Consider the following 27,769-nt stretch of genomic DNA (forward strand, 5'->3'; position numbering starts at 1 on the left):
AAGTTTTTCAATCGAGTCTTGTCACAGAGATAAACTGTCAGTGCAATATTACCCATCACATGACGAATGCCTACTATCCGCAAACTAATGGACTTACTGAACGCCTTAATAAGACCTTGGCTGACATGCTATCCGTGTTTGTCAATGTTGAGCAGAGCAACTGGGATGAGGTGCTGCCTTCTGTGACTTGCCTACAACACCGCCAAACAAGACACCACAGGATGTACGCTGTTTTTCCTTGTCCATGGGTGTGAGACGACTACGACTATGGACACTGTTTCCATTACATCCTGATGTCATGGACAATGACTACATTGGCCAGGAGTTAACTAGAACTGAGGAAGCTCAGCAGTCAGCTCGACTCCACATGCTGCAGGCTCAAGAAAACGATCGCCGAAGGTACGACATAAGCCACTGCCCTGATGTCTACTGGCCTGGTGACCTAGTCTGCATCTTCACTCCTTGTCTCTGAGAAGCTCCTCAGGCGCTACTTCGGATCTTATAAGGTTGTAAGACAGTTGTCTGATGTTACTTATGAAGCTGAAGATTTCGACCCTGGCACAAGATAACGAAAGATCAGAGATACGGCCCACGTCCTTTGAATAAAGCCCTATAAGGATGCTGCAACCTAGGGTAAATTTGAAGCTCCAACAACAGGCAACAAGTGGAAAGGTGACGAAGAACGAAGCGGCAAGGGAACTTCTAAGATCACGTCCAGGGCGAACATCGGGAGTCAGAGTATGCAGGACCGACAACTCGTTCTCGGACTAGGATGACGCTTTTCTCTTAAGGAGGCAGCAATGTTGCAGTAACAGCTGAATAGCACAGTCGCCATGGTGTAGTGGTTGCAATACTAGACTGTTACATGGAGGGGTGCTGAGTTCAAAACTCACCTGAACTGCAAAATTTTAATTTCTGTGTTTGGTTAGAGTACAATCTAGAAGTATCCACAAATGCCAAGAATCACTGTACTGGGATCTGTAGCTCTATATGTACTGTATGTGTTCTGGCCAGAGGCAGTTCGCTCTGCGTTTTTGTATTGAGAGTGCTGAATAAACCTTGGTTAAATGAAGTTAGTGTTCGTGATTCATCTACTTACACCTTCTTCTACATGATGGCATGCATGTGAAGATAATGAAGCTAGAAAATATTATGGAAAATAATTGCTCAGGGAGAAGGCTGAAACTGAAGATAATGAATTTTCAAAGGTGTTGTAATTAATTTTTTGCTGCCTCCCACTGAAATATACCACAGTGAACTCGTCACCCAGAATTTCGACCTGAAAAGAGAGCACTTAACCAGAACTACTATTTAGTTGTTAAGAAGTATTATGGTTGGGCTTCATATATCTGACACGTTTTATATAATATGGGAAGACTGTGAGTGTTTAAATGCATTTATTACAGATAATTTTTAACACAGGCTCAGGTTTACCCATCCAGCATGAAAGTAAAATAGTTGGAGGAGGGTGCAAATAAAGAGGTAAGTTTAGAATTTATATGACTGCATGAAATTAATCATTGCTGTGTTGTGGTGAAAATAATGAGATGGTTATCAATTGTGTGTGTGTTCACTTCAGCAGTCCTTTTACTTTAGGGTAAAGATAACCAGACTTACAGTATTATAGTATGCCCCAGGTTGGAAACGAGGAAATAGGTAAAAGAGAATATTTTGTTACACTGTACCCCATGTGGATGTAAACATTATCTTTGAGCAGGTGAGGTAGTTTAGCTTGTGAGTTTGTAGAATTACTTATTTACATTATAAGCACAAATAAGAAATACATGAGATAGCATTAATGAAGTTATATGGTAATTGGTACCAAGTTTCAAGCATTGATTTCCTGTTTTAATGACCAATTCCCTTAATGGTTCCGTGTATATAAACTCCAGGATCGGATGTTTTTATTCGCCATGTGATACTGCTGTGACAGTTACAGAATAATTGAAGGAAAATCTACACAAAGTAGTGCAGAAAAAGCAGGTGATCCTAACCTGAGTAGAGACAGATGTCTGTGCATACATTGCAGGTGGTGTGTACAGGCAGTCTTGTGAAGTACTTTTGAATAGTTTTCTGAAAACTGTCGTAAGATGCGACTTTGACAGCCCACACAGAATTGAAATACTTTAGACCTTACAACTATGAACAGGTGTGCCCTTCAAAATGGTATTAGCGCAGAGAGGGGTTAGTGATCATGATGCCAGTGCAGCAACAATGCTAAATGAAGTTAATGAATCCTTCAAGAAGCCTAGGAGAATAATTTGCTAGAAAGAGCAAATAAGTAGCTGTTAGCATCCCATTTAGACAATGGACAATGGGTGAATATCCTTTACTTCCAATATGGTGTACATAGAGGAATATGGGCAAATGTTATATGGACTGTTAATCACACAGTGAATAAGTATGTGGTGAGTAACTGGATTACAGACAGTAAATTTGAAAATGCTGAGGAAGCAGACTGTTGTACACTCAGATCAAAAAAGTATTCTTAGTGGTGACAGGCAAGAGTTAGTGGTAATTGTATGTCTGTAGAAAGATCTACGCATGAAACATACAACTACCACCATCATACATGAGCAAAAGATTTTACAGAGAACATGAGACATTTCTGGTCAAAGACTTCTATCCAGGCAGTCATTGACCAGTCTGGTGTAGCTTTGGAGGAAAGCAGATGATGATCACTAACCCCTCTCTGTATAGAGTTTTCAAGTTTGTGCAGGAGGATCATTTAAACATATTGTTTCACTGTCACACAGACTCCTGTATTGGGGACATAGTAATACATGCCCTGGAGTAGAGAAGCAACTGAAAGAGTTGAAAACAAAGTAGTTGTGTCCATTATAATTATCCGGGCTGTTATGCCGTGGTCGGTTGATGATTTCTGTGTCGATTCCCAACGTTTCATCTCCGACTGCGGGAGACATCTTCAAGGGGGTCCGTAGCTCGATGGAAGGTCCGACACACCCACTGGCTCGCTACTGACTGTAGTAGCAAGTCAGTGGGTGTGTTGGACCTTCCATCGAGCTACGGACCCCCTTCAAGATGTCTCCCGCAGTCGGAGACGAAACGTTGGGAATCGACACACAATTCATCAACCAACCACGCCATAAGAGCCCGGATAATTATAATGGACATGATATTTCCAGCCGTGAAAGTCTACATTAAACAAAGTAGTTGCCATGTCCAAATGGAATCACAAATCATATGTCCAGAGAGTACTCTACAGCATTGGCCTCTTACTTACCTTGCATTTATTGCAGATTTCTCACCTCTTGAAAACAGCCAGGCAGCTGGGAAAAAGTTCAGGTGGCTTCTGTATATAAGAATGGTAAAAGAACGTACCTGCAAAATTACAGACCAATATCATAACACTTACTTGCTCCAGAGTTCCTGAACATATCCTTAGTTCAAATATAATTAATTTGTTTGAGACAGAAATGTTTTTCCACAAATCAGCATGGATATTGTGCAATACTCATTTTTGTCTTCCGTCATATTATATACTGCTAACCATGGATGAAGGACAACAGGCTAGATTCCACATTCCTACATTTCTGAAAAGCATTTGACACAGGGCCCCATGGCATACTGTTAATGGAGGTATGAGCATATAGAATAGGTTCCACAATATGTGAATGGCGTGAAGACCTCTCAAGTAACAGAGGCCAGTACTTTGACCTCAACAGTGACTGTTTCTCAAAGATGTTTTATAAGATCATTCTTACTATGTGTATATGAAATGATCTGATGAGCAGCATTCTGTGTCTTTTAGCTGATGAAATTGTGTGTGGGAAAGGGTCATCACTGACTTAAAAGGATACAAGATAATTTGGACAAGCTTTTTATTTGTTATGATGAATGCCAGGTATAGAAATATTACAGTGAACGCAGATGAGTAGGATAAGCAATCCCACAATGTTGTTATACAACATCATTATCATTCAGATTGACATAGTCTGATCAATGAAATGTCTAGGTATGAAATAGCAAAGTGATATGAAATGGAACAAGCACATAAGGATGGTAGTAGAATTGGGAATGATCAACTTTCTTTGTATTGGGAGAACTGTGGTTCATCTGTAAAGGACACCAAATACAGCACGATAGAAATGCCTAGTAGTAGTACAAGATACCATCCACCATGCACCATTTGGTTGCTTGCAGAGTTTTTATGTAGATATAGATGTACAGCAGCCAGAAAGAAGCTAGTCAAGTTGCAGATTCCATGTCGAATGCATTCTCATGCTTTTTATGTTTGGAAAGTCCCTTTGTAAGGCTAATAAGTTGTTAATTGGAGTATGTGACAGAGCCACGGATCAGTCATCTGCTTGTGTCATTAAGGGAATACATGAGAGAAAAGTAAACATAAAATTAAACTAGAGGTAAAACTGTCATCAACCTGGATGTTTTAAAACCTGCTGTTCTCTGCTACACACAGTCCTACAGACTACCATATGCTGTTGCCATCTCCACCTCCAAACTGATTTACCCAACCAGTTACGAAGTTCCTGCAGTTCAATGATCTAGGACCTTTGAATTTGTAGCATCACAATTACCCATTGAGCTACAAGAAAGGGGCAGAATCAATTGGCAATAAAGTCCAGAGTGATTCTCATTAGGTAATAATAGCATTGGGGACATAATATGAAAAAAAGAAACTGGAATAAATACTTACATAGTCTTAGATTCCATATGGAATGCACACCAAAAGTAGATGCTGAGCACAGGGGAGGCCACATGAACATAAAGTGCTGTTAGTAGATGCAGGCACACGAAAAATGGTACTGAACTGACCCCTCTCTGCCATCAGAATAGTTCATTTATGGAACAGTGGTCTGTCACATGTATAGAAAAAAAGCAAAGACCATTCCGGTCTGTAAGAAAAGTCACGGGAAATATGTGCAAAACTGCAGACATGGTGTAAAAACTTGTTAAATGATATTGTAATTCTGTATGAATGCTCTACTTGAAAAAAAAAAAATCATCTGCAAGAATGGAAATGGATCCCATAATTACTGGTCACATGATACTGTTTTGGCTGCTTGATCACAGTGCTGCCACAATGTAGTCAGCCTGTAAAATGAGGCCATAGTTCTGAAGTTCTATATGTGGGACAGCTAGCTAATTGGATGTGCCTTTCAAAGAATAGGGACTTCTGCTATGCAGTTAGTTGTTATCTTACACTTCAAGTTACATGCAAGCAGTAAGATTCATTTGAACTGAATGGTGCGAATGGATAGGTGTGAAGTACCCACCATTACCACGTGGAAAGTATACAAATACTTTCCCTTGTGATGATTCCCAACAGTCATAGCTAACACACAAAGTGTATGGAATAAAAATGAGTGTTTCCATAACTGCCTACTTATTTTTGACAAAAAGTATTTTAAGTATAGTTATATGTTGGAAATATATAAATGTAATTGAATCTGAGAATCCTACTTTATAGCATGTGTTTGCATTTATTGCACAAATTTCATATGCATTCTTACCTTCCCCTCCACTCTCAACCCAGTGGTGTCTCACCTGACCCTTCAGTGTACATTCCTTGCCTTGCTAGATATATCAAGGGTTTCTGCTTCAGGTTTCAGCCAAGTTTCAATTCCAAGAGTATTTTGAACGTGACAACTTTCCTGGAGGGCATTAAATTCAGGAGTTACAGATAAATCAAGAATTTGCTTTAAAATTTTGATTGTAGTATGGTCTTTACTTTGTATGCAGTCTGATTTCTGTATCTCTGCACTGACTCACGTGCATTCATCAGAGGACCTCAAACTAGCCGAGGTGTGGCCGAGCAGTTCTAGGCGCTTTAGTCTGGAACCACGCGACCGCTACGGTCGCAGGTTCGAATCCTGCCTCGGGCATGGATGTGTGTGTGTCCTTAGGTTAGTTAGGTTTAAGTAGTTCTAAGTTCTAGGGGACTAATGACCTCAGATGTTAAGTCCCATAGTGCTGAGAGCCATTTTTTAACCTCAAACTACTGCCTACCTTAAAAAAAGTGCTTTTTGTAGTGCTCACCTAACCCATCAAGTATTCATACAATTCTCCACTTCATACTGCATGTTCAGCGGTCTGCAGTCCTGACAGTCAAGTAATCGATGAAGTCTTTGAGACCCTCCACTCACTCCAAACCAAAGGACTCCAATCAATTCTGGGAATGCTGCTGCAAACTGGATGTGCTGCATGCACTCCATGTGTGTGTCAAGAGCTCTTTGGTGTTAGTGCTACTTGCCCATATAAACTGAGGATGGCCTCAGAACCCAAACGATGGGCATCATTGGTGCCACAACTTGCAGACAGCTGCACGCTTCATGTTTGATAACTACAGGCAGGACATTCTCCACATCTCAGATGAGGCCCTCTGGCAGACATTCAGTAAACATTGGATTCATTTCCAGTCCTGGGCGCCATTTCCCTAAGGAGCTCCATAATGCATTTGGCATTGGAGCTCCTGATTAACTAGAAAATGCCTCTCTACTTGTGGCTGTTTCGAGCCTGATGAATGAACACCAGCCAGTCCACTCACAGGGTTAATGGGCGAGGCCAGCCTCCACATTCACTCTCTTCCTCAAACAGCGCTATCAGTTACCACCCATCCCTCATCATTTGGTGAGGACAGCTCAGCCACATTGGGTACACCACAAGGTGTCTTGACAGCAGAGCCAGTGGGCAAAATAGGTGGCATCCCATGTGACGAGCTAGATTCTGTGCCACCGCTAGTACAATAGGCAGCAGTCTGAATGATGTTGAACATGGCAAAAAGCATCTTCAGCTGTTTGTGAATTGAGGCCAGCTCCATCTGCAAATGGTGTGGACACATTATATCCATTCTAGTACTACTGTTCAAGAAGTAACTATAAAACACAGAGGGAGCAGTATATCTAACTTGCTAGAAAGCAGTATATCTAACTTGCTATTGTTCTGGTGTTTTGCTAATGCAGCCTGCCTGTGGCTAATGCACTACTGCGCTGTGTAGGTGTTCGTTCAAAAGAATTGTGAGCTGTGCAACATACTGCAAATACACTTTAATGTTACTAAAATATGTGATTGCACCTCAAAACATATATCAGAAGCAACACCAATTAAATTATGGTATTGTTAGCAGTTGAATAATGTACCAGCTTAATCTTTTTTTTAAAAATGACTGTAACCTAATGTGTACTTGCTAATAGGTTTTGACCGCTATGGATGTTGTTGCAGCCAGAATTGGGCTCCTCAATAATGCTACATTCCATGAGCAGAGATTTTTAAATAAACAAGGTCATGAAAGTTAGCCCAAAGTAAAGTTACATATTTTTGCTCAACGTAAATGGAAGGAGTCACCGTAACTGCAAAATAAATTTTTATTCATATGTAATCTCTACACAGATCAAATATGCATCTGTCTTCTATTCTTTTGGACATGTCCTAGGGGACGGACACTATTTTGATCCTGCAGTCACAATGACTCAGTTGAAAATTTGTGCTGTACCAGGATTTGAATTGGAGTCTTGTGCTGACAAGCAGATGCACTGACGACTATACCATCTGGACACAGTGGTCATCACATCTGCATGGACTACTCTAGCATTCTTCCTGTCAGAGCCAAATTCTCAACTTATTTACCCACTACTGATGCAGCGCTCATGCTCATGATCCTCTTTACACATGGTGTCTCAACGGATGCTGTAAGAGTGTGGTGTGCGTCTACTCTGAAAGGTTCATTGGTTGACATCACCTTAATTACATATGTGGTGTCCATTCTTTCGGACATGTCAATGTGTTCTCTAGTCCTGTTCCAACAATCTGAACATTCGCTGCCAGAATGGCAAATGTACTTTTGGCCACTTCTAAGTCACACTGGTGATGTTTTCCCCTGAGCTAGGTTTTCGACAGATGTTTGTCTAAGTCACATGACCGTGACAGCTACAGCAGGGTTAAGATGAATGACAAAGTTAGTAAATGAGGGCAGCGCTCTCACGTTTCCACAAATAAGGAAAAGCTAAATATAGATAGAGAAAAGCTTACAATATTGGTTTCCACACAGAAACACCCCGTAAAAGAAAATTATTAACACAAATGTATTTATGCACCTACTCATACTGCTACTGCAGAAGTGCTGTATTGTTCTGCACACATTGTGACACTCAATTAGCTTTTTTTTTTTCTTTTCTTTCTTTACAGCAAATGCCATGAGAATCTTGCAGTTGAGTAGCCCAAAAATTAAATATATTGTGCCAGTACTTTTGTAGGGATAAATTAATGATATTGGATCTACATCTACATCTACATTTATACTCCGCAAGCCACCCAACGGTGTGTGGCGGAGGGCACTTTACGTGCCACTGTCATTACCTCGCTTTCCTGTTCCAGTCGCGTATGGTTCGCGGGAAGAACGACTGTCTGAAAGCCTCCGTGTGCACTCTAATCTCTCTAATTTTACATTCATGATCTCCTCGGGAGGTATAAGTAGGGGGAAGCAATATATTCGATACCTCATCCAGAAACGCATCCTCTCAAAACCTGGCGAGCAAGCTACACCGCGATGCAGAGCGCCTCTCTTGCAGAGTCTGCCACTTGAGTTTGTTAAACATCTCCGTAACGCTATCACGGTTACCAAATAACCCTGTGACGAAACGCGCCGCAGATGCAGAGAAAGTCCACCCATCACGTAGGAGATTTCACAAAAATCATTAAAGAACAAATATGGATGTAATAAGAGGGAAATTGCAGTAAAATTTACTTTGGTGGCACACCTAGGCATTCACTGACAGCTATAATTGTACGAAGTGTGTGGCTGCATCATTACACCATTTGACTAGGTGAAGTAGTGGAGAGTAAACCAGCTGTGAATTTGCACGCTACTGCACATCAAACAAGTGGTCACCGCTTTTTACATCAAAGGCCATTTCTTGTGCCTGTTCATTATAGAGGAAAATTTGTCTTTTGTTTTGAGGTACTAGGAAAAAGAACATGGGTGTCCAGATGACATATACGTGATTTGTTTTCTGTGACTTCTGAAGGATTGCTAGTGGTGCAAGCAAAATGATTATATATATTTTTATTTGTACACATTTAGAACAAATTCACTATTACATTCAAATGTAAAATAATTAAATTTGTAACTTATATGGCATCCTCTCCTCTGGAGAGTAGCAGAAAGTTTTCATGATATCTTACATGTTTTATATTTTGTACAATAATTATTGTTTTGCAGAATGAAGGAACTTTTATTTAAGGAAAAGTAATTGAGTTCTTGGCTTCACCTGGGTATGCATTTACCCAATTCTAACCTCTCGCCCCATGTGCCTCTTCTCCCTTCTGTGTCCACTGTGGAAAGCACCACACTCCCTGCTTACCAGTTTACACTGTTTTCTAGAGAGTGAACAAGATACAAGAATACAAGACTCAGGACAAACCTACTGGCAAAGAAGCCAAAAAGGTAGTTCAAGTAGTTGCTCCAGCATGTACAACAATGCCACATGCTACAGATAAAAAGACATTGCCCCTCTGCCAATGGTACTCCTGCCTTTTAATTTTTTCTGTAGTGAGCCCTCAGGGCCACTCAACCATCCCTGCTTTCCTGATGGTTTGGGGGCTCCCTTTTTGCTGCTTTCTCCACACCTGCTTTGGGAACGTTAACTTCCCATCCTCTAGGGACGTTTGTCCCCCACCTCCCAGCCTGAGATGAATAAGCTGCTTCTTGCTTCTCTTCCCAGGAAGGGGTCCTCAGGGACACTCCTCCCCTGGGTTGCACTGGTCTACAACTGGACACCAGCAAGTGGCTGAAGGAGCCACAGACTTTGTTGCACTGCTTCATGATCATCATCTTTACATGAAACTGATTCAGAAAAGCCCTTGCCATCATCAAAATCCTCTAAGGAGAGGAAAGACAAGAAAAATGCTTCAAGGAGGAGGAACTTCCAGTGCACACCCTGTCACCTGTTCGACTCCTGTGGCCAAGGCAGAAATTCCAGCAACCCCTGAGGCCCCAGTTTGCATTACACAATGAAACCCATAATGGAGTTTGAACATACGTTCTGGATACACTATATAGCAAACTTCTGGCTCTTGATACATCTTTGGAGGCTTTGGCTCTTCTGGTAAGTGCATTTCAGCATAGTAATGTCTGCAGTGTTTACCTCCCTCCTGATTATAAAGCATCTCATGACATATTGTTTGGTTTCTCAGCCCCCCCATCCCGCCCCCCCCCTCCCAATCTTTCCTAATCGTGGGCAGTTTCAATACACACAACCCTTTGTGGGTTTTAACCATGATGACTGGTGGTCGTAATCACCTCGTAAACTTAATGGCGCAACTTCAACTTTGCCTCTTAAATACTGATACCCCGCACACTTCAGCATGGCACACAGAATTTTCTGTCATTAACCTTTTCATTTGCAGCCCTTAGCTTCTCCCATCCATCCACTGGGAAGTTAATGATGATGTGTGTGGTAGTGAGTATTCCATAATCTTCCTGTGCCACCCATAATCTTCCTGTCCCCCCCCCCCCCCCCCCTCAGCATCACTACCCTGTATGTGTGCACAGATGGGCTCTCAACATTGCTGACTGGAGTGCTTTCGCCTTTCATGTTGACCTTGACTCCCCGCTGCATGGAGACATCAACAAGGCTATCCAGAATTGATTTGGCAGCTGATTTTAGAGTCCCCTCTTCCTCGGGCCTGCTCTGACAGAAGAGTACCTTGGTGATCATCAGCAATTTCAGAGGCCATTAGCGATAGTTGGCTGGCTATCCAGCACCATTAGTGGCACCAATCGCTGGAGCATCCTATTTACTTTAATCGGCTTCATACCCCACTCTACCACTTGATGAAATGACATAAACAAGAATGCTCGTAACAGCATATTTCAACCATTGGACCACTAACCTCTCCTTCACAGGTTTGACCTAAGAGACATGTCTACATATACCAGACACTAGTAGGTGTATCTGCTATTACCTTGAAATTGCCCTGTCTGCAGACCATTGCCCAACATTTTGCCCTGCATATGCTAGTCTCAGCATATGAGAATTATCAACCTGTCTTTCACGTTCTCAAGCAATGGGTCGAACAAAAGCAATTATCTTTTACTATATGCCATCTGGAGCTGTATAAATCTACATTCATTGAGTGGAAATTCATCAGTGTCCTAGTCCTCTGCCCTGATACAGCCCCAGGTACAGGTCACATCCACAACCAAATGATCAGGCACATATCAGTGGATTGTCAGCATCATATACTTACCATCTGTAACTGGATCTGGACTGAGGGCCAGTTCCCATTACAACACTTAGAAAGCGTCATTGTCACAGTGCTGAAACTGGGTAAGCACTTCTAGAGACGGGCAGTTATCGCCCAGTCAGTTTCACCAATGTTATCCATAAACTGCTTGAATGCGCAATAAACTGGCAGCTGTGTGGCTCCTTGAGTCTTGGGGTCTTCTGGCTGCATCCCAGGGTGGTTTTTGCTGACTGCTTGTGCCTCTTACTATTGCTCCTCTAGTGTGGGCTTCGCTGAATGTAGACTGCAAGGCACCATACAAAAGATGTGATCATGGGCGCTCACCCATGGCCTTTCGTTTCCAGCTTCCAAGACTCATGTCATGTATTTCTGTCCACATCGTATGGTTCATCCACAGCCAGAACTTCATCTTGATGATGAACTACTGAATGTGGCAGGAACTTATTGTTTTTTAGGACTGGTCCTTGGTTCTTAGTTGACAGCATTCTCGATCTTTTGCAGTGTAAGTGAAAGTGCTTGCTACACCTGTCCCCTGAGGAACATAAGCAGGGATGCAGAGTGCACTACCCTTCTGCAGCTTTATAAAGCCATGATACCACGCTGTCTTGGTTATGGAAGTGTGGCATATGGTTCGGTATCATCCTCATCATTCCGGGTACAGAATCTGATACACCACTGTGGGGTTTGATTTGCAACAGGGCCTTTTGAACTAGACCTATGGACAGATTATTCATAGAGGCTGGGGTCCATTCATTGTGTATCAGGTGCCAACAACAGCTTCTCAGTTATGCTACCTATGTTTCAAACTCCCCTACGCATCTAAACTAACATCCCCTCTTTCCAAACACGGAAACCCATCTTCCACAATGGTCGCCCAGATCAGGGATTTTGATCGCAGTTCACACCCTGTCTTTCCCCTCTGAACTAGTTATTTCTTTCTCCACCTTTCCTGTGAGTCCACTCATGTTCACCTCTGTGGGGAACCCATTGGTCACAGCTTTGTCTTGACCCATCATCAGGTCCAAAAGACACGGTCTCTCCCGAGGCCCTCTGCTATCAATTTTTCTGCATCCTTGGTACATCATGGAGTTCAGCAGTATTCTATACTGATTGCTTGATGGTTGCTGATCACATGGGCTTTGCTTACACAGTCACAGGTCATACTGAACTGCCTTCCATGCCAGAAGTTGTAGTGTTGCTAGCCCTCTCTCATTCTGTTGAGCATATCCTTTCCTCCGTTGGTGGGCCCTTCATCTGCAGCAACCTCTTGACCAGTTTTAAAGCTCTCAACCAGAATTACCCTTGGCATCCCATGGTCATTGCTAACCAGTATTCCCAGTATGCCTTTGAGCAATGTGCATGCTCAGTGACAATTATTTGGACTCTGGGTCATGTTGGGATCTATGGGAATGAACTTGCTGATAGCTTGGCTAAACTGGCTACCAGTAAACCGGTTCTGGTAATCAGTATTCTGGAAACAGACCTGTGATTGGTATCACACCATCAAGTTTTAGGAACCTGAAATATGGAATGGATCACTCTGACTTCAGACTAACAGTGATAAAGGAGACGATGAATTTGTGGAGGTCGTCCATGCATGTGTCTCATAAGGATTCTGCTGTCCTTATCCAGCTCTACATCAGCTGTACCTGGCTGACTTCCAGTCATCTCCTCCAGTGCCACCCCACAGTCTTTATTCCCATTCAACAGTGGCAGAATCTTAATCTCCCTGACTCGCTACACATGGTGTTAAGAGACAATTTTTCAATGAATGACTTAGTTTTATGTTTTATTCATGAGGAGAGCTTTTACCACTCTGTTTAAGGGAGGGCAACTTAACCTTATTGGCCCATTGAGGGGTTGGCAGAACACTATATTGCCATCTCTGCCCAGACCAGGCTGCGGCTATCTAGGCTTGGTGGACCAGTGTGGTTCTCACCCTACCTGCTCTTTAACTCTTCTTCCCTCCTCTTGCATTAATCTTTTGTCTCTGTACTTCTTTTGCTCTGTCTGTGTTGTTAGTCTTTCCTAGGCAGTTTCTGAGCAGAGTATCTCTGGTTAGTGGTGTGGACTGGGGGATGTATGTCCCCTCATTGCATTCTGCTCTCCAGTGCTTCCGGCTGCTCCCTAAATGGGGCTCCTTAGCTGTCTTTTGTCCTCTCTCTACTGTTTTTCTTTTTGTCCCTTCTGTTGGTTTTACTGACTTTTCATAGACATTGGGGTTTTCTTCCTCTGAATTGTGTGTGGTAGGCTCTCCTTTACCAACAGTCAGGTAGACCGGCCTGCCTGTTGGAAGTTTGGCACCTTTAATCATTCATTCAACCAACCACCTCTGTCCATCTGTTCCTGCCACCTCTCTCTGTTGTTCTTCCCTTTCTCTCTCCACATCAACCTGCCCACATCCATAGGAGGTTGCTAGTTCTTACCTTCTTAGTATTTTAGTCTACATAATAAGTTGAACCTGTGGTTTAGGGGGTGATGTAAAATGCATCTACTTTCATAATTTGTATGGTTACTGTGTATTCTGGTTGTTGCTTAGTATGTAAGAAATAATTTTGATTGATATTTCAGGGCCACTCACTTACTGTTGTGCCTGCCTCCAAGAATAAACAAAGCTTTAGTTCAAATGTTTGAATTGTGGCTTCACATTTTCTTGGTGCCTGTTTCTAATTGATGAATACATGTGATCATTAGCATTGTGGCATTTACAGCTTCTATAGATCTGTTTGAAAGTATCTCCCCCCCCCCCCCCTCTCTCTCTCTCTCTCTCTCTCTCTCTCTCTCTCTCTCTCTCTCTCTCTCTCTCTGTGTGTGTGTGTGTGTGTGTGTGTGTGTGTGTGTGTGTGTGTGTTTTCCTGCTCCCCTACTCTCTGAGAGAGCCATGTAAAAGTGAGACACCGAAGCCTTGATCATATCACTTCTTTTTTCATTTTTCAGTTTCTTGTAGACCCATTAAAGACGGAAGGCCCTAGTGTTGGGGTAAAGCAAGATTCCGAACTGAAACTACGTACTGATGGATCTGAGCATAATGTAAGTTTTCACACAAGCACTGTATTCTGCAGGAAGTGTAATAAGAATGTCATGACGCAAATATGGGGCATTCAAGCTAAATTATCATGGATGGTGAACAGTTGAAACCTATGATACCAACTATTTTCAAGAATTTTTTGTTCTTCTAGTTGACTGTAGTTAGATGTGTTATTTGCTAGGTACTACCAATAGTGTTTTACCAGCACTTCTAACAAGCATATCTACACTAACCATTACCCTTATATTAATTTTTTAATATGATTGAATGTAACGATAACCTTAAATACATATTTGGTATCAATGGAGCAAGGAAGACTTCCTCTTGGAAGTAACTGCCTCTGTGTCACAGTGCTATAACAGAATATTTGGAACTAATATACTTATTGGCTGTATATTTTAGACTTCCCACTCACTATTCACTGTAGTATTTACATCATTACTGAGATCCTGCATTGGCTGTGTGTAATTCCTTATTATTTTCCACCAGTATACATGACATAAATTTGCATGGTTTCCTAAAGAGGTAGGCACTAAAAATACATGGTAACAGAGCAAGAAGATGTGTAAATAGCATTAAATTTGGTTAATTTTGATGATAATGTGTGGTATGCCATAGTCATTTGATTAATGACCAAAAAGCCCTCTTGTTTATGGGTTCACAGAAGGAACATTATTTGCATCCCTATATTAACTGGAATTTAATTTTGAAATGTTGCCACACACATATATCAAGTTTGTATATAGAAGTACAACTGCTCGATAGAGCAGGCCAGAGTGCCTCTGAAATCAGAGTGGACTGTGTGTCAGGAATAGAAAGTGAAAGTATGCCAAATAAATACTACCCAATGGCCGACAGCAAAATCAGTGTCATTAGAACTAATTTGGATGCATTCTGACACTCACTCTTCCCAAGCAGTAAAAATCTCTGCAAAGTTGTATGACATTAATAACAAAGGAATATTAAGAGCTGTGTCTTAAACACAGAAGTTAGCAAGCTATTATAATTCAGATTGTTTTCTTCTTTCAGTCTGTTAAAAATCCATTGGGAATATCACGGTCCACTGATTTTATCAAGGAGGATCCTGAATTGTATTTGGAAATGAATGAAACTGAGAATATTGTAAGTATTTACATCTTTGATGTATTGCATGCATTCAAGTAATAAGTCTTTTGTTAAGTGTGTGGAGTAAAAGATGTGTGTATAGTAAAAGATGCATTGCTGTGGAATTGTCACAGATTGTCAGTTTTCTGGAACTGGTTGCTGATCATAATTGTAGAGTATTTTTTTACTTGTCCACTTAACTATATCACCTGCTATGTACTGACTGTTCTAAATAGAAGTGGAAGGGGACTGGTTGCTGGGGTAATCCTGTTTTCCATAGCCCTTATTGATATCAACAATATTGTACAATGACTGTGTGTGATGGATACAGTAAATTCACGTTTAGATGAAGTGTAAGTTATAAAAGCATAGGTCATTCGAAAAATATTCCTCCTTTCAGTAACTTACGATAGATAAAATTCAAAAGAACATTAGATGTTGTTACGTTTTGTGAATCATAGTTATTCTTGACACTGTCCTAAATTTTTTTGTTTTGAAAAATTAGATAAAATTTGTGTGTTTTAGACCAGCCCTGATACTTCGGCCACGACATGCACACATTGTGGCAGCTTCTGTGGTACTTGTAGTATTAGTTATGAATTTTTCAGCTATAGAAAAACTCCATGTATGGCTTTTGGTGAATGATTGTATACAGATGAAGCCATGTATGAGATCACCATTCGAGTCCTGGGAGATCTAACAAAGAAAGATTAATCTTTTAGATATGCTTTATGACCTTGCTAAGGGAAAGAGATGCTCACATTGATAAACATGTCACAGGAATAAAATTAGACAAAGACTGGGAAACATTCAACACACAGTTGCACAAGTTTGGGTACTGGCTCAGTCTTGATGTCATTGTTCATAAACAAACTTCCTGTGGTTATTAAGGATTCTTCAGGCACTGAAATGTTGGCTTCTTGAGACACTGAAATGTGTGGTGCTTATACAAGCCACCAGGTCAAGGAACCAAACTATCATGCTAGGGAGAGTTCAGAGACTATGTAAAGGATTATAGCTGATTCACAGCTAACAGGCCAAGACTTAATGCCACAGAGACTCATATTATGCAGTTCTAAGCATATGAAAGGGATGCATTGGCATCACAATTAGATGGGACAGTAAGTGAAACAGTAGTAGTGTTGTTCAACAAGAAGGGTTTTACAGAAATGAAAACACCACACATAGTACTCAAGGATGTGCAAATAAGGAGCTTAGCCAAGAGAACGAACTGTAGAGTTTCCTAGGGCATAGCTGTAGTTGTCAAAGTGGCTGGCTTGTTGTTAGTGACCACTTACCATGAAAATACAAAAGGCCATACTGGCCTTCATATGCAGCCCAAGAGATCACAGGTCATACAAGATGCCTCCATGACACCAGGACCAGTGGTGTGGAGATTCTGTCCACTGTATGGAGTGATGCTCCCAATGCAAGTGTGCAGAACAGTGTGTTGCTGGTTGTGTGGCCTGGAAAACCATGTCATGTGGTTGGCACTGAAATCATTGACGTGTACTCCCACTTGTTACTTTGAAAGTACGCCACTTAGGTTAAACAGTGGCAGACACCTGAGCAAATCTACGAATAGGATGTGTGACCATAACAGTGATTCTGAGTAGCACATGCAGTTGTGCAGTGAACATCTTAGCTCTGTCAGCTAGAATGACATAGTCTTTGTGATCTCAGGAGGATAAAATGCTAGGATTTAATAATGATGCAGAAAAATAGGGCATGTCATTTTGTTACTGGCACATGGCCAGCAAGATTCTGTATTAATTGTGGAATTCGGAATTTTATTAGGTAATTGCATGAGAAGCTAGATCAAGCTTTGTTACTGTACCCCTACATATCTTATTTAGAATGCCCATTGTGAATCTTTTCTAAAAACATGTAGGAACTGGTTCCTACATCAGACATTTGTTTGCCAGGCTTGATTTTGATGTGCATTCATTGCGTATTATTGTTTCCCTTGTTTAATGATTTTTGTAATTGTCATTGCCATCATATGTGTTAGAAAGATTATTGTAAGGAACTCATCGCCTAGAGAACGAGGTCATCGCCTAGAGAATGAGGTCATGAGATGGGATGTTGGGATCAAGAAGTTGCATTGTTTTTTATCACTTGATTGTTGTTGAACTGTAATTATCGGTTGTTTGAATTTCTATGAAGGTTTGGTGATCTTGCACAGCAATATATATGTGCTACCAATTGCAAGCCCATGTCCTGCATTAAGGTTCCAATAGCTAAATATGACGAAGGGCTGATGAGGCAGTGCTTGAAAAATTGAATGTGGAGGTTGGTTTGTAATGGCACATGGTTTTAGAAATTTAAGATATAGTCTCAGGAATACTGTTTTTTGAAATGCTGGTTATGTCTGTGCCATCCACATGTTGCATGGTATAGTCTAGTTCGACTGCAGATGGTTAATTTTTCTCATGTAGAGAAATTTGTCTAGGTATAGTGAAGATATGGAAAATTGAGATTCAGAGATGGGGAGAATTGTCTTCTTAAACCATCAAGTAACGCAAGGGAAAGTGGATGGCCCAAATGTGGGTTGGGAGCAGGTGTCCTGGGAAAGAACATGGAAGGACTATGCAGTGACTAATTGGAGAACATGTTGAGTATCAGACTGTTGTATGGTCAGATAACTGGGAGAGGTAAATCTTCTGCCAGTTCCAATAGAACACAGCTAGTTTCAGAATAAGATGTTATACACTGGAGTGGTATTGCAAAGAAATAGTGAGCTGTGGGGTGAAATGACAGAGTGCACAATGTTCTGCAGAGTCATTTGGATGAATGCATATGGAATGAATATGTAATTAAGCATAGATATATTTTTCATTCTTTCATTCCGTGAGTTGTGTCCCTTCATATTCTGTATGTAGGGTATTAGGGTGTGGTTTTGTTGTTTCGATTGGATGTAGAGTGGATGAACAGGAACATTTGTTTCCAGTAGATATCATGTATCTAAAATGAAGTTCAGTACTACCTTATTAGCCACTCTTGTGCTCATCAGAATATTTTGACTCAGGGAGGCAAGTTCCACTTAAATTCAATTTTAATGTTGAATGGGTTTTGACTATGGCAATAAGTAGACAGCTGATATAATTTCTGTGTTAAGTTGTATTAATACCTTATTGGAGAAGCAATTCAGTGGCAGGCTACTACATCTGTTACTGGTACATTCAAACAACACACAAGTGTTATGGAGATGCTTAAGGAACTCAACTGGAAATCCCCAGACGGAAGGTCATGTTCTTTCAAGGAACGCTATTGAGAAAATTTAGTGGACGGGCATTTGATGCTGACTGTTGAATGAATTTTTTTGTTTCCAACATACATTGCACATAACAACTATGAAGATAAAATCGGAGAAATCAGGGCTGATATGGAGGCACATATACAGCCTTTTTCCCTCGTATTTGCAAGTGGAATGGGAAAGAAAATGACTAGCAGGGTTATGGGGTACCCTTCCCCATGCGCCATTAGGTGGATAGCAGAGTATTGATGCATGTGGAAATACTAGGTAAAATACGTAGCTGACTACTGTAGTAGAAGCAACAGTGATATATTTCATAGTAGTAAATGTACATATACAAAAAAAAATAATGTATTAGAAGTTCACATAATTAGCAATGTGAGTAGATTAGCACAAGTAGCTGGTTGTCAGTATTTTTCAGAGCTAAATTCCTGTGGGAGTTTCTGCCTTCAGATTTGCAGCCTGGCTCATCCCAGATCCATCCACATCTTCATTTATGGAATTCAATGTGTAAATCAAAGAATGAACAAATGAATAATGTTCACACCCCATCTCTAGCCTGAGCAGAGGTTACAGTGTTGAAAACAAATTTAATTTTACGAAAAAAATTCTGAAATGCTCAGTAATAGATGCAACCTATCAAGACAAATTAAGGTTATCATATTTTACTGAAAAAAATATACATGTATAAACAATGGCTCAGGATGTTTAAAATCATCAGATTTCACAAATTTGTCATAAATAAAGATACAGAATTGAGGTCAGATTTTTACTGCTATACATGCCTGCAAAGCCTTTATTTACAAAGGAACCACATGATTTTACCCTCGTGTAAGATTTATATGTTAGCACATACAACATTAAGGTGCTTTTCGCAGCTGTGTTTAGGATTAGAGTCATCGTTTACTGATCACAAATATCAACATCCTTTTCACAACATTTAAGCATCCAGGCAATAGACTTGATTCATGCATTTGCAAACATTTCAGTTTAGGAAACTAACTACTGTTCCCATGTTGCATCATAGTCTATCCAAAGGTGTTGAAAGAGGATGCACATAGGTGGAGCCTCTCACAAACTCCCACCAATAAAAATATACCGTGTGATGAAGCAACTTTTAAGGTCATATCTGCAGCCCCTTACAGCTGATCAATCCGTCAGGCAGCTTACTGTTCAGAAGTGCTCTTTCGTGCAGGTTCCAATGCACTGGTACACCATCCAGATGAAAAATTATATTTCTGATCATTTTCCATCTCTTCTGTTTTCGTCCATCTATGTGATTCCTAATATTGTCAACTTTCTTCAGTTTGTTACAGAATTCCCTGCTCTTCAGATTCAGTTCAGTGTTAATCTCACTAAACTGTTCATCACATTTCATAAGTTGAATTATAAATCATGATCACTACCAACAAACTTCTTGTCCCATATTGCATGGCACATTACCCTTATTAATGTTGCAGCTACCAGTTAAGTCTTATCCCTCGAGGACTCATTTTTTAAGGTGTAAAGTGATCAGAAATGGCCTGTTGCTGGAAGTAGTAGACATTACTGGTCACACACTAAGTGAAACATAATGCATACGATTCATTGGTGTCTGCTTTGATTTCAATTGAAATGGGTGTCAAAAAATTGGTAAACTTGTCAAGTTGATCCCCTCAGAGTTACTCACTTAGAGGCAATTATGATGGCTTGTTTTGGATTTTCATTTGTTTTTGGAATTATCTTCTGGGACAGCCAACTAGAAATATATAAAATATTTGTGTTATTCAATGTAAAAACCAGTGGTGAGTTCTGTAGTGACATGTAGGTGGAAGATTCCGTAGGTCAATGAAGAGGTTTATGCAAGGTGTTCCCATCACTATCCTACTACAAGGTTGATTAGGATAAGTACTAATTTTTTCATGGATGTGATGCCCTGTAAGGTTATCATATAGGATAGTACTGAGTGAAAGAAAGCTAGGAAGCATTTCTGCAAGTTGACACTCTGGAGGAACATTTACAATTGCAAGGCAGGGAGATAAGGTTTTTGGTTAACTCATTCTCATGCAGGTGCCTCCTTAATCTATTTTTGATCTGAAGGCCAGAAACATCACTCATAGATCCTCATCCAGTGTGTCATTTATATCTCCTTGTATCTCTTAGACATTCAGATTTGTTTGGAATTGCATGATGTGTGTTTTTGTAAGTGTAAAGGTTGAATTTTTGTTCTGTTGCCTGTAAACCAGTTGCAAGCCTGTTCCATTATTCTCCTGACAGTTTCTAGTATGAATTTATTTGCCAGTTATCAGTGAACTTCTGTCATCAGAAAACATTGCAGATTTTGAAGGCTCCTCCAACAGTTTTAGCACAACAATAATGTAGGTCAGGATAAATTAAATGCTGAACCCTGTGGGACATTGAATGTACTGTTTCCCCATTTTTATTCAGTTTTCCTCCCAAGTATCATTGATTACTATGACCCAATTTTTTGTTGCTAATCTAAGATTCAGTTTTTGTAAATCCAATTCTTTTAACACTGTAACACAGTAATTTACCAAGTAAAGGGAGATTAATGCTTTAATGGGATGCCAATAAGTTTTCTGCACTTCCACTGCATATTTCAGTCATGCTGTAAAGTCAGCACAATATTTTAGTAATTATATTGTTACGATCATAACAAGAAGACTTCCTGCTTCTGTCACCAGATGATTCTTGTGATTAATTTGACCATCCATCTGATGAAACTGATGTCTGATCAAGTATACACTTGCTGACTGAATCTGATGGACCTAATTTCAATGGTCACTTTTTATCCCCAGTGTTTTCAGCTACTGTTAAATTATTGTATTCATGGCCTGATTTTTTTCTAAATGTTAGGCTGGTGCATAAGTTAATAGCACTTTCGTTTTGCGTGTTCATATTCCAGTTGCTGAGGATTTATTTACCAATTGTCATTTTTTATTTGTGGTTTGCTGTTTGCTCATTGAGTTCACATATATTTGAGTTTACATATTGTCATTTTGTTATTTGGAGATACTGAGTGGAACAGTGATCACTACAAAGTGGAGTGCAAAATGGCGAAACAGGAGCACTTTTGACATACTCATCTGTTTGGGTTCTATAGAGGGGTAACAACAGTGGAGGCAGCTAGAAACATTTGCACCATGTTTGTGTTTAAAGCCATTGGACAGAGCTTGGCAAGAAAATTATTTTGTCACTCTAAGGAGAATTGCTGTGCCATTAGTGACTTACCTTTGGGGCTTGATGAAGATCATTTAAATGTGTTAATTCGCAATGATCCATGTCATTGTACTTCAGAACTTTCAAATTCGATGAACTGTGTTCTCTTCTTGACCTTGTGATTTTCGCGTGCAGTGGGGGAGGCCCAAAAATATGATCTATGGATACCACATGCACTAAAACATAACCACAAAAACGGGTGGCCACATGCAAAACCTTGCTTGCCTGCCATCAGTTGCTTGTAAAGAACACTAATCATTCGTGCCCTGTATCATTATGCGATCAGAAATGATGGCTTTGTGCTAAAATAAGGAAAAGAAAGGAATGGTCAAGCACAAACAAAACAGCAAGAAAAAGTATCCACAAAAAGCATCCACAAAAGATAATGTTTTACATCCTGTGTGGTTTACTATGAATTGCTTCCTTGAGGTGTAACCACTGATTACTGCTGACATTTGTCAACAACTGAAATGTGTTGTAAACACAGTACATGAACAATGACCAGGAAGACACTACTCCAGGATAACGCCTGCCTGCAATCTGCTAGACTGACAAACAGTACACATGAGTTGGGTTTTGAAGTCATTGCACACCCAACTTATTCACCTGATGTAGCACCCTCAGATTTTCTTCTTTTTTGCTCACTATTGAAAAACCTTCAAGGAACTTCCTTTCCAGATGAAAATGCATTCTTAGCCCTGCTCAACGAGTTCTTCGCCTTAAAACCACGTGACTTCCACAGTTAAGAGTGAAAAATTTGTCCCACAATTGGGAGACTGCTGTAAATAGTGAAGAACATTTTGCTGACTATTAAAGGCTCTCTTGCTTGTATCCATTGTGTACATTAAACTTTGGGAAAAATGCTATGAGCCATGCACCAGCCAAATACTTGTTGCAAATGGGTACATATGCATAACTTTTTTTCATTTTACTGGTAAACTGTGTTTCCTTTCATCTCTGTCTAACCAATATGTATAATGTTCCAAATAATACTTGGTCTGTTCAGCCCAGTGTCTGATTACAGATGGTGCAGACATGGATTGGTATTGTACATATCTTTTGCAATGCAATTAACTCTGTGCTTTGTAAGTGTTCGGTGATGAATGATATTGTCTTTAGTTGTCAAGTTTTTAAAGAATTTAATATTTTCTCGAAATAATTCGGATCCCAAAGTGAGGTTATAGCTGAGTAAATGTCAGAGGATTGTTAATTTCTTATCAGTAAAGGATTAGATTAGGTTAGATCTACTTTCATTCCAATTAATCCGCAGTGAGGAGGCCCTCCAGGATGTAGAACATGTCAGAAAAACAATAATATGTGACTTTTAATATTTACAACTGAAATAAATAAGCTAATGTACCTTCCACAGGTCCGAGGTGGAATGATTGTCTTCATTTTTTTTTTTTTATGAACACTATAAGAAAGAATCATTTTACAAACACTAATGCACTGAATTTAAAATAAAAAATGTATTTTTTATTTATAAGACACTAAACATGTAATAGAACTACTGTAATACTTATTTACAATGAACACGCTACTGCACTGAAATGATGCAGAAGTTACACGAAGTTAGGTTGTACTTATTTGTTTACACACACACACACACACACACACACACACACACACACACACACACAAAAACAAATCAGTTGGTTCTACTGAGAAATTCTTAAACGGAATAGAAGGAGTTGGCCACCAATAAATCCTTTAGGCTTCTCTTAAACTGAATGTCATTGCTTGTTAAGCTTTTGTGGCTGCTGGCAAGTTATTGAAAATGTATGTTCCTGAATAATGCACACCTTTTTGTACAAGAGTTAAGTGACTTTAAATCCTTGTGAAGATTATTCTTATTTCTAGTATTGAGTCCATGAATTGAGCTGTTGGTTTGAAAAAGTGATATATTTTTAATGACAAATTTCATTAAGGAATAAATATATTGGGAAGCAGTAGTTAGTATACCTACTTCCCTAAACAGGCTTCTGCAGGATGTTCTTGTGTTCACACCACATATAACTCTTACTGTACGTTTCTGTACCCGCAAAACTTTAGCTTGGCTTGATGAATTACCCCAAAAAAAATCCCATATGACATTATGGAATGTAAGCAAGCATAGCATGCCAGCTTTTTTTATTTTTATATCCCTTATGTCTGACACAATTTGCATTGCAAATAGAGATTTGTTAAGATGCTTCCACAGTTCTGTGGTGTGCTCCACCTAGTTGAATTTATTATCAAGCTGTAATCCCAAGAATTTAACACTGTCCACATCTTCTATCTGCATGTCATCGTATGTTAGGCATATACTCGTGGGACACCCCTTACAAGTTCTGAACTGCATGTAGTGTGTTTTTTCAAAGTTTAGTACCAAATAATTGGCTAGGAACCAATGATTAATCTCCACAAATATTTTAGTAGCCAATCTTTCTAAGACTACACTTGATTTGCTATTTATTGCAATGTTTGTATCATTGGCGAACAAAACAAATTTTGCATCTGGTAATGTTACTGATGAAAGGTCATTGATGTACACAAGAAAAAGTAAGGGCCCTAAAGTGGAACTTTGTGGGACCCCACATGTAATTAGTTCCCAGTTGGATGATGTCTGATAGCTTAATACATGTCTCTTTCCTAATAACAGCCTTTGTTTCCTGCCAGATATGTAAGATTTGAACCATTTTGCAACATCTCCTGTTACACCATAATATTCTAATTTACTTAAAAGGATATTGTGATTTACACAGTCAAAAGCCTGCAATTTTTGTCTAATGAATTAAGCACATTATCACTGTAGGTATAGATACCTTTCTCAATATCAGAACCCTTTAGAAATCCAAACTGCGACTTTGACAGTATGTTATTTCAGATAAGATGGTTATAAAGCCAATTGTACATTACTTTTTCTAAAAGTTTTGAGAATTCTGGCAAAAGTGAAATTGGACAGAAATTTGATGCTATTTCTTTACATCCCTTCTTAAACAGTATATTTCAACCATTCAGGAAATATTCCACTGATAAACGACTGGTTACACAAATAGCTTAATATGTTACTTAACTCAGAATCACATTCTTTAATTAACTTTGTTTATATTTCATCATACCCACTAGATGTTTCTGATTTTAAAGAGTTTATGATGGAAATTATTTCTGCTGGGGTATTGAGGGTCAAATTCATATTATGGAAGTTACTTGAAATGTCTGGTGTGGGGTATTCCATAGCAGCATCTACAAAACCTGACAACCCCATCTTTTCAGTAACAGTTACAAAATGTTTGTTACAAAATTCTGCAACACTCTACACATCTGTAACCAATGTATCATTTAATCTTAATGCTATTTGTTCCTCTTCATGTCTGGTTCTGCCAGTCTTCTCCTTCACTATATCCCATATCGTCTTTATTTTGTTATCTGATATGACTATCCTTTCCTTGTAGTATATTTGCTTTGATGTCCGTTGTTGTGTCGATTCCCTAAGGTCTCGACACAATGAGTGGCTAGGTGCACGCGAAACTAACGCAGACGGGCGTAAATTCTGAAACAGGAGACTGGATGAAAACTATAAAGAAAAGAAGAGAGATTTTAATATACTTAACTTTAATGTAGTCTTGTTCTTGTTGAAATACATCTCTTGCATAGTAGTAAGCAATTAGCAAGGATACACATGGCGCCTTGCTAGGTAGTAGCGATGGACTAGCTGAAGGCTATTTAATCTGTCTCTCGGCAAATGAGAGGAAGACGTGATACGTCTTGTCGCAAGCTATGTCGTCCGTACAACTGGGGCGAGGTCAAGTCCGTGTCTTGTGACCTGCCATGTGGTGGCGCTAGGTTTGCGATTACATAGTGGCGACACGCGGGTCCGACATGTACTACAGGACCGCGGCCGATTTAAGTTACCACCTAGCAAGTGTGGTGTCTAGCGGTGACACCACATTCCTCCCCCGCAAATCGGCGAACGGTCGTGAGATAAGGCTTCCGCCCGCCGTGGGGAGGACCCCATGTTGACGTATGCGATGAGGTGGGGAGCCTAACAACAGGCGAGGCTGTGCCACCCGCACCCGGCCATTCGGTCCGAGGGGAGCTAGGAAACGCCTGCAAACCTAGTCCAGGGTGCACGTCAACATGAGGTGTTTGCGCACGTAATGATATAAGAGGAGCCGCGGGGTCGACCTCCATGTGGTCGGAGCACCCGACGGGCGAAGACGACATCTGGTCCGGAGCGGGCAAGAGGTCCATGGCGGAGGACGGCTGGTCACGGGAAGCAAGCGGCGGCGCGTGACCCAGGGAGGCGCGAGGCGGCTGCAGCGAAGCGTCCGCTGCTGGCGGCGCCGGCGGCGGCTGCGGCGGCGCGACGCCATGAGGCAAAATGGAAGGCATCGTCGGTAACACCTGGGGATGAGGCGAGCCAGTAGATGGGTCCCCAAGGCGCTGACCGGACGGCTCCGTCGCTGAAAGCAGACGGGGAGCGGCAGAACCCAGGCGACGACAGAGGCGCAGCTGATTGAGATGCCGACGCACCTCACCAGAGGCCCCCAAAACCAAAGACATCGCGCGGCCGAGGCAGCGAAGAATGCGCCCTGCGAGCCAACGCCGTGAACCGCGATAGGTGCGATAATAGACAACGTCGCCAGGAGCAAAAGCAGGAGTCTGCCGCTGCACAGGAACCTGATGTGGCGGATGCAGCAAAGACATCAGAGTTCGATGAGGACGACCATGGAGCAATTCAGCCGGCGAGCGACCATCGCGAGGCTGAGAGCGATATGAGGACAAAAAGAGCAACAAAGCGTCCTCCCGAGAATGCGACTCTTTCAACTTCAACATCTGTGACTTGAAAGTCCGGACCAATCGTTCCGCGGCACCGTTTGACTGAGGCGAAAACGGCGCGGATGTCAGATGTTGAATACCATTGGCCTTGCAGAATGACTGAAATTCTGCGGACATGAATTGTGGGCCATTGTCGGAAACAATAGTCTGCGGAAGACCTTCAATGCAAAAGATAGCAGACAAGGCTTGGATGGTGGCAGAAGACGTCGTGGAAGACATCCGGACAACAAAAGGAAAATTACTGAAAGCATCGACCACAACCAACCATCGAGCATTCCAGAATGGACCCGCAAAATCGATGTGCAAGCGTTGCCAAGGGGAAGTGGCTTTCGGCCATGCAAAGAATTTCCGCGGCGGTGCGGATTGTTGTTCGGCACACGCCACGCAAGAGGAGCACATATTCGCAATCGCAGCATCGATTCCGAACCAAGTACAGTGCTGTCGAGCAAGTTGTTTCGTTCGCACTATACCCCAATGTCCTTGGTGAAGAAGCCGTAAGACAGAGGACTGTAACGAACGTGGGACCACGACTCGGGATTGATCATTATCGGAACGCAACAACAAAACACCACGTCGGACAAAAAGTCTCTCCTTGTGAGCAAAAAAACGGCGAACCAAAGGATCCTCGATCCGTGACTTTGACAAGGGCCATTGCGTAGCAACAAAACGCAAAACGGGAGCAAGGACAGGGTCAGCAGCTGTGGCAGTAGCTACACGACGAAAATCAATCGGAAACGATGCGACCACGTCATCGGCTTCCGAATCAATGAACATGCAAGCAAGTTCGGAAGAATCGAATGCCTTATCCTCAGCAACAGGCAAACGGGACAACGCATCAGCGTTGCCGTGCTTAGCAGTGGACCGATACAAGATATCGTAGCGGTACTGCGAGAGAAAAAGTGACCAGCGAATGAATTTCTGCGCTGTACGTGGAGGTACAGGCTTGTTCGGATGAAAAAGCGATGTCAAAGGCTTGTGGTCCGTGATGATGGTAAAGTGACGACCATACAAGAAATCGTGAAACTTTGTGACACCAAACACAAGAGCCAAAGCTTCCTTCTCTATTTGTGAATAATTTCTTTGCGCAGATGAGAGCAATTTGGACGCAAAGGCAATAG

The 27,769-nt window shown here is 41.0% G+C and overlaps 1 protein-coding gene across 1 annotated transcript in view; it reads left to right on the plus strand.

Moving 5' to 3' along the window:
* Positions 1-27,769, plus strand: part of LOC126213386 (zinc finger protein 493-like) — a 185,278-nt gene that overhangs the window by 30,810 nt on the left and 126,699 nt on the right. Inside the window, exons 3-4 of the mRNA XM_049941091.1 lie at positions 14,161-14,253; positions 15,281-15,373. Of these exons, the coding sequence (XP_049797048.1) occupies positions 14,161-14,253; positions 15,281-15,373 (186 nt within the window). The remainder of the gene's footprint in view (positions 1-14,160; positions 14,254-15,280; positions 15,374-27,769) is intronic.

The sequence above is a fragment of the Schistocerca nitens genome, chromosome 11, assembly GCF_023898315.1.
Source record: "Schistocerca nitens isolate TAMUIC-IGC-003100 chromosome 11, iqSchNite1.1, whole genome shotgun sequence".
Lineage (NCBI taxonomy): Eukaryota > Metazoa > Arthropoda > Insecta > Orthoptera > Acrididae > Schistocerca > Schistocerca nitens.